Raw genomic sequence first — 8097 nt, 5'->3', positions numbered from 1 at the left:
ATTGAAAATGTCCTTTTAAAATTTTATCCTTAAAATTTCGCAATATTTGTTTCGAATTTCGTACTCCCAACTTTATCAGCTTAAAAAATTACCTATTCGTCCTTGTGAATCCAAAAGATTTGAATTTTTTTAATGCTAGAGAAATTTCCTCTTTCATTTGGTACCTATATTTTTATTTTTTTATCTACTTTAATCATATCATTGAAATTACCAAGTCCTTTACAATAAGTCCTTCTAACTTTATCAGCTCAAAATATTACCTAGTCGTCCTGGTGAATCTAAAAATATAAATTTTTTAAATTCTAAACAAATTTCCTATTGCATTTGTTACACATATTTTTATTCTACATTGCATTGGATTTTTTAAATAACTTTTGGAATCAATCATATCTTTGAAATTACAAAGTTCTGTAAAATAAATCCTGACGTCAGAGAGAAAAAATAAGAACTTTAAATAAAAAAGTAGGTTTCAAACCCATTTATTTATTATTTATTTTATGGTAGGGGAGGTAGAAGCAATTTTTTCGATTTAAGTTGTTGAAAAGTAATGAATATCTATATGCCGGGACTAATCCCGGGATCCCATGATTGTGATAACGGCTTCCCGAAAATCCCGGGAGCGTAAAAAGCGAAAAAGTTAACATCCCTAGTAAATGTCTATTCATAGCAAAGCGACAATCGGGGTGCTGGGATCGCTCATGGTTCGAACGAAATTGGTCGGGTAATGCATTACCTCTAACTCAATCGCCTCGGAATTTGCAGGGCTGATTGGTTGGCTAGGCAGGGTACCCTCGTAGTCATTACCTCGGACAGGGAGGGTACAGCAGTTCCTTTGTCAGGTGGCAGCCTGCTTCTGGACAGACGGAATTATAGTCGGCTCAGCGAGCGCTGTGTAGAAACCTCGAAATGCGAATTTAAGCTCCTTCTGGCCGGTTGTCAACCGCGGGCTGGCTTCGCGCCAGCTCTCGATTTTTACAGGTGTACTGACCGGGCATAGTCTTTTTGTAACTCGAATTTTTAGAAACATTTAATTAATTTTTTTTTAAATTTTTTTTTTTAATCTGGATATTTCGTTTTTAAAGGAAAAAATAATTTTTTAATCTTATTTTTTTCTTTAAATATATTTTTTTTTCTTGTAGCTTAATTTTCTGTTAATTTTCAGAAAACGACAAATGTTTTTAAATTCATTTAATTTTTAGAAACTCATTCTATTTCTTTTATTAAAATAAATTATTTTTTATTTTGTTAATTTGATTTTATTTTTAGTTTTTTTTGTTTTTAAAAGAAAAAAAACATATTTTTTTAATCCTATTAAATTTTTAGGATCTTATCTGTTTAGTTTTTTTCTTTTGTCCACTTTTCAATTAAAATTTCTTTTAGTTTTTAGATTTTGTAATTTTTTTAAGTTTTAAGTATAATTTTTTTCTTTTTTGATTGAATTTTCTCTTTATCTAAATTAAATTTTAGATTTTATTGTTTTAATAAGAAACAAATATTTTTTTAAATTGAGTTTTTAAAAATATGTATATTTATTTTTGCTTTATTTTTGCTTTATTTTAACTTTATTTTAGTTTTTTTAATTTATTTCTCTTTTATTTATTAGTTTTCACTTCAATAAGTTTATCGAAAGACAGTAAAGAGCTTTCAAGATAGTTGGCCGAATTGACAATTGCCTTACGAAAGACTTCTGTTTTTCGAAAGACTGTGATGAGTTGAAAGGCAGTTGCTAGAATTGCCCTGTTAATATCGTCACGGATTCCTACTGCTGCAGCTGCTTGAAGGAAGAGGCCCGGCATTCGGCATTCGGATTGGACATCAGCTGCCCGTGGAACTTCGTTTCAAGCACCAACCGCTTCTCTTAATCTAACACAGATTATCTGTAGTTGGTGTTCAAGACAATTTAATTAATGTCCAAGTGGCTCACTAGTCAAAGCCCCGCTAAATGTGGACACATGTTTTTTTTGCTGGGTAGGTGTGTGCTTTTATTTATGTACATACATATAATTTTATGGCTTTCTACATGCAACTATATGCACATGAATGTATGTATGTATATATGCTGTCTCCTCTACTTTATACTGATCAGCTGTTACTCCAGAGCTCTCTACCCGATCCCCCTGCTTTAATAAAAACTTTTGCATAACTACTAAGTACATTAAAATTCGCTCATTCTTCCACTCTCTCACAGCAGTTATCTACATACATACATTGTATTGTTGATTCTGCAATTTAGTAAATGATTTATTAAATTATTGATACGTTGTTCTTTACGGTCATTTCAAGCACAAAACTCCGCGTTGCTGCTTAGTGAAAAGTTCGTGTGGCCAAAAAGATAGGAAATACGAATAAACATAATTTTTATTTATAAAAAATAATTGCAAAGTACCACAGACAAGAAATGTTCAAGAATAAGCCGAAAAATTTGCTGGAGCTAACAAAAACCGATGCCGAGAAGTGGCTTAACAGCTTCGACACAATACTCACGGATTGCGATGGTGAGCGTTGGTTAAGTATTTTATGAGTTTGTATTTACTTTTCGCAAACGCTAACAAAAAGTCTGCCAGATAGTGAAAGTGCTGAGCGAGTGTGTCTCATATATAACTAAGAGAATCCAAAAGCGAAAAAACGAAGAGGTGACGCACAGATAAGAAAGTCTCTTTGACGCTACTTAGCATAAACGCCAGCAAGCCAACCTGCTGGGTTACATTTGTAAATTCTAAATTTCTTTCTACTCCCAATTCAGGCGTGCTTTGGCACGAAGGCATCGCCATAGATGGTGTACCCGAAGCTATCGCATTGCTGAAGTCGCGCGGCAAGCAAGTCTACTTTGTCACCAACAATGGTATTAAGACCCGTCGTGATATTTGGCAGACAGCGACTTCGATCGGCTACGACATACCCGAAACTCGCATTATTGCGCCTATTCATGCTATTGTAGAGTATCTGCAAGCGCAGCATTTTCACAAAAAAGTCTACATCATCGGCGCTGAAGCTATAAGGCAGGAGCTAACAGAAGCGGGCATAGAAAGTTTTGGTCCCGGTCCGGATATCCTACAAGGCAAATTAAGTGACTACATCGCCCAGCAAGTGGCCGCACAATCGACTGACGAGGTTGGCGCTGTCATTGTGGGTTTCGATGAGCACATCACATTTACCAAAATGTTGAAGGCCTCCAATTTTGTGGGTTCAAATGCAGCATGTCTATTCATGACTACCAACACCGATGCGGTACATCGTTATCCAGAATTTCGTATACCTGGTACGGGTGCGCTTTTGAGTGCCTTGGAAACGACGGTGGGACGTAAGGCGCTGCAGTTTGGTAAACCTAATCCGGGGATTTGCGCGGAGTTGATTAAGTCAGGCAGATTGGTGGCCGAGCGGACGCTCATGATTGGAGATGTGTGAGTGAAATATGAATTTAATCAATGTTAACGGGGGAAGGTCTTGTGTCGTGCAGTTTTAGTAAAGAATACTAAATTTATATGATGCTTGTTTGATTTTTCAGCTGCAAGGTTGACATTTTATTTGGCCACAATTGCGGTTTCCAGACTTTATTAGTTGGAACTGGCCATAACAGTGAGTATGAACTGAATGAGGTGCTGCAAACTCCCGGTGAAAACCAGCGTTATTATGTACCCGATTTTTTCATACCCTCATTGGGAAACTTAACAGAATTAATTTCCTAATCTGCGTTTTTTTGTGAATAAATTTTGAAGAAATATTGTTGTATCATTGTGTTTTCATTTTGAATCCAGGAAATATGAATCTAAACAATTTAGCGTTTTTGGGATCGCTTCGCGTGCTGGAGGTACAGATACCTAAAAGGGATACCTGTAAAACGATAATCGCCATGTTCAGTGAGGGAACTTACTTTATACACTGATGGTTCCAAACTTGAGGGTGGCATACTGGGGCCGGAGTGTGTGGACCTAGATTTCAAAAAAGCGTTCCAGGCGGAAATTTTCGCAATTGCAGTCTCAACGAATGTCTTCGCGGAAGAACTAATGTGGCAACAATAAACATTATGTCGGATAGCCAGATAGCTTGCAAAACCGTGTCAAAAGTAGTAGACCTTTGCAAAAAAAAGTACTCGGAAAAACTAGGAGCTAACAACAGTGTAACCCTGCGGTAGGTTTCGAGCCATGAGGGCTTCGAAGGCAAAGAAAAGGCTGACACTCTTGCGAAATGCATTATCCAACGGAGCCTAATCGACCCTCAGCCTTTGTTTGGTCCATGCAGAGGATACACAGTAGAGCTCCTGAGGTAGTGGGCAGGACTTGCAATTTACAACCCAATGATGCACGAAAAAGGGCAAAAGGCAGTCCAACAGATTCATAATTCCCACTCGTGGAATCTCTTTCAAGATTTTATATAGATCAAAAATATTAGAAAACAATCTTACCGCAACTTTTTTGAAACACTATTTCGCCTCCTCCAATTGAATGCTTCTATTAAGTCCACTTATCTGGCGAAGTCCACGAATTAAACTGGTGCTATGGTCAGGATATGGAAGGCAATAGAAGATATGGTTTTCTTCTTGTAATGAAATGGTATCATAATCGAGAATCAAAAGCATGGATGTCTTTAGGACCGAATCGCTAAATCAGCCTGAGTTGCTCGACGATATTCAGATCTCTTCTGTAAAGCTACTTTTCACATTCTCAATATAGCTTTTTTACGGGCACTGTCTAATCAAAAAAGTTTCATCAGCGCTGCAGCTGTTGTCCTGTTGACTGATAAACAGGTAATTTTGACCTTCTATGGACGCTTAATGCAAGTGAAACGTGCGCAAAGACTCGTACTCAGTGACATTGAAGTCAAAACTGTTGCCCCTAGTGGGGATATGAGGCTGTAGTTTGAGGACTTTAGATTTGATTTAAACTATGCGGACTCCGGTTTTCGGATCCATCCTATATTTCAACGAGCCAGGTCTGGTTACCTTACGGATGAATCGAAGCTGAATGAGAAGGTTGGGGGAGTTGTCTACCGCCAAGAACTCTCCATCAATCTAAAATTTTGGCTACCGGAATACTTCTGCGTTTTCCAAGCAGAGATAGCCGCAATAAAGGAAGCTTCGGATTGTTTGTTTTCCAGTGTGACAGCTTTTAAGGACGCCATCAGGGCTCTTGGCTTCTTGATCGTTCATTCGAGAACAGTGGAGGATTGTTTGACTCCCTTTTCGACTGCATCGGTTTACTGCTGTATTAAGCTTATTTGAGTTTCGGGTTACAGAATAATCATTGGAAACTGCATGGCCGATGAACTGGCAAGCCAGGGAACCCTTGAGGAAATGCTCCCCTGACCTTGTGTGGGCCACTTCTGAACACGTAGTCAGCTCAGCGGGCTAGACGAAGACTTTGGAATATAAGGAGTTTAAAAGCTTTCTGATCACGTGTAGACCGGAAGCGGTCCATTGAACTTTTGGAATTTCTTGCTATTGGTGGGAGTTCTAACAGGTCATTGCGTGATAGGTTAGAATGAGGTAAGGCTTCATATCATCGAATACCCTAAGTGCGCCAACTGCGTGGAGGCGTTTAATTCCGCGCTTTGATCAAACCTTCGATTATACTTAGCATTGTTGTCATAAATTGCGTCATACATGGTGTAAGGTTTAGAATCATAACTTCTAGACCTCGACTTGGCTGGTTTGGAAGTATTGGCTTCGAATTACTTTTAAGGATAAATATAAACGTAGGTTGATTGGCTCCTATTTGGAAGAAGTTGAGTGGTAATCATGCCTATTACTATATCCGACCGATGCCATCCGCACGGATCTAATCAGATTCGCACTTTTGGAATAAGCGAGGGCGAAGGATTAGGTATCTGTCTGACCGGAAAAGGTCTGTTTCCGAGGGATGACATTCTCATGAACCTAATCCTTCTCACTCGCTTGTTATGACAGCGCGAATCGGATTAGATCCGTGCGGATGGTATCCGTCGGATGCTACCAAAATAATTACAGATACGATTTGTCTACTTCAATAATGTTAAACTTATTTTATTGCACGAATGTTTAGTACATTTAAATTTTTTCTTACATTATTACTTATCCAAAATAAAGCTAACGGTAATATTTCAGCCATTAGGCAGTTTACGATTATTTTCTAGCTTCTTAACAAAAGAGTTGATAATTTTAATACATTTAATTATCATTTATTAAATTTATGCACATATTTATTATTTTATCTTCGGCCCGTGTTACTCAGACGGCACACAATCATCACTAATACTAACACTTTCAAATGCACTCTCCTCATTCACACAATACTATGCATAATTTTGAAACATTGGGCCTCCGCACACTAGCCTGCTCAGTCGGACTGAGCAGTCCACCACTCGAACGCACACTGGACTGGGCAGTCGACCGAAAACAGCTGTTTCAGTTTTCTATACATGAATTACGCTTGATTGTGTTAGTGCATGGTGGCACATGCAAACAAAACGACCCAACAAGCATTTCAGTAAACGTTTTTAAAAATAACTTAAATTAAGTTTGCTATAATAAGCGTTAAATAAGCATTTTTAATATTAAGCTTATTAAAAGTTTTTTCAAATAAACCTTTAATAAGTTTTGAGAGCGAATGTTTATAAATAACTTAAACTTATAAATGAAATGTAAATGTCAACGACATGAAGTAGTAAATATAAAATTTTTTCAATCGTAAGTGACGTGTTTACGTTTTTTAAAATATATTATTAAAAGAAAAAATTAAATAAAACCAATGCGGTAAAACCAGAAAATCCAATCCAGGACCCGCTGCGCTAATCGGTGGAGCATTCGAGTCTTCAAATGATGAGTTCCCCTTATCCTTTCTTAGTTTAACATTCAATTAAAAATGTATTAAATTTTTTTCAGAAAAGTTCATCAATGAGAATGGCGGCGATGAAGCGGAATATATAGCTGCATCGATGTCGCTTTTCCAATTTGCCAATAACCGCAAGTAATTGAAAGCACGCAACAAGATGTAATAATTAACTTTTTTATGCTTAATTTGTATGTGTTATTGTGAATTTGTATGCTAAAATGTCTATTCCCTATTTATATTTTCGCGACTGTAGATGAGTCCGCCGAAAATTCGCATTTCGTTTAGTTTCTAGATGTTAAGTAATCTATGTATGAGTTTTTAATGAAATATCTTTAAATAAAGGGTTATAAAAATGTTTATAAAAAGCTTTCTTTTGAAAATTTTTAGTAAGTTTATATTGATACGCTTATAAGAACCTTTTTTTGAACCTTTATTATAAGTTTACACTTTTACGCTTATAAAAAGCTTTCTTTTGAACATTTATTACAAGTTTATATTTCTACGCTTATAACCAATGTTCCTTTTCGATTATATTACGCTTACTTTCAAGCGTTTTATAAACAAAAAATCAACGTTTTGTAAGCTTAATGTTTATAATTGAAAACTTAAAAAAAACTTTCTTTAAGTTTATTTTGCTTGTTGGGGAAATACAAAACATGTTGTCTATGTGTGCGTGTCAGTCCACTGTCAATCCGCGACTGAAATGAACGAGGTAAACTCGAACTCTCTCCCCCCTCTTATCCACACAAAACCGGTTTTAGGCGGACTGAGCAGTCCAGTTTGCGGAGGCCCATTAATAAGCTCTGTGGCCTCAAAACTGCATACTGTACTCTTGCAAATGCTAGAGCTTTGTGACATTCAAACTGTTCAAACCGTTACCGAGTTAAAGCTAAACTGTTTCATCACATTGGAATTTAATAAATTGTGTTTTCTTTTGTTGTATGACACTTCTTAAGTAAAATTTTATTTAATTACTTAAATGCTTACATCAACTAATTGTAATTACTCTTGTATTTTTATTTTTATTTTTGTTTTCTTTGTCTGCGCTTTTTGTAATTTCCAAGTCCTTTTTCAAGTTTCTATATAGATATTTTCCTTATTTTAGCAATTTAGTTAAGAAGAAATTAAATTTGCAGTTGTTAAGCAAAAAACGTGTCGTGTTAAGCAATGACAGAGAGCAGACGTTAGCCTCTTGAAATTTGTTGTTTTCCAGTTTTTTCAATGTAAACGGCAGCATTTGTTTCTAAATTTTCTTTTTCTAAAAATATGTTTTTGATTTAAATAATTTATC

General features: G+C 36.3%; 1 protein-coding gene across 1 annotated transcript; it reads left to right on the top strand.

The window, feature by feature from the left end:
• The first annotated feature begins 2237 nt into the window (after positions 1-2237).
• LOC118739444 (phosphoglycolate phosphatase 2-like) lies at positions 2238-3726 on the top strand. The gene is made up of 3 exons (XM_036470767.1): positions 2238-2495; positions 2744-3401; positions 3506-3726. The coding sequence occupies exons 1-3, from the start codon at positions 2399-2401 to the stop codon at positions 3684-3686; spliced, it is 936 nt and encodes a 311-aa protein (XP_036326660.1). The 5' UTR covers positions 2238-2398; the 3' UTR covers positions 3687-3726.
• The last annotated feature ends 4371 nt before the right edge of the window (positions 3727-8097 follow it).

This window comes from Rhagoletis pomonella, unplaced genomic scaffold (assembly GCF_013731165.1).
Source record: "Rhagoletis pomonella isolate Grant_MI unplaced genomic scaffold, Rhpom_1.0 Rhpom_scaffold_00005, whole genome shotgun sequence".
Classification (NCBI taxonomy): Eukaryota; Metazoa; Arthropoda; class Insecta; order Diptera; family Tephritidae; genus Rhagoletis; species Rhagoletis pomonella.
This window is presented reverse-complemented; position numbering and strand designations above follow the sequence as displayed.

Coding starts and splice junctions, on each gene's coding strand:
- LOC118739444 (XM_036470767.1), top strand. CDS start 2,399: ATGTTCAAGAATAAGCCGAAAAATTTGCTGGAGCTAACAAAAACCGAT. Junction 2,496..2,743: donor AATACTCACGGATTGCGATG/GTGAGCGTTGGT, acceptor CTCCCAATTCAG/GCGTGCTTTGGCACGAAGGC. Junction 3,402..3,505: donor ACGCTCATGATTGGAGATGT/GTGAGTGAAATA, acceptor TTGATTTTTCAG/CTGCAAGGTTGACATTTTAT.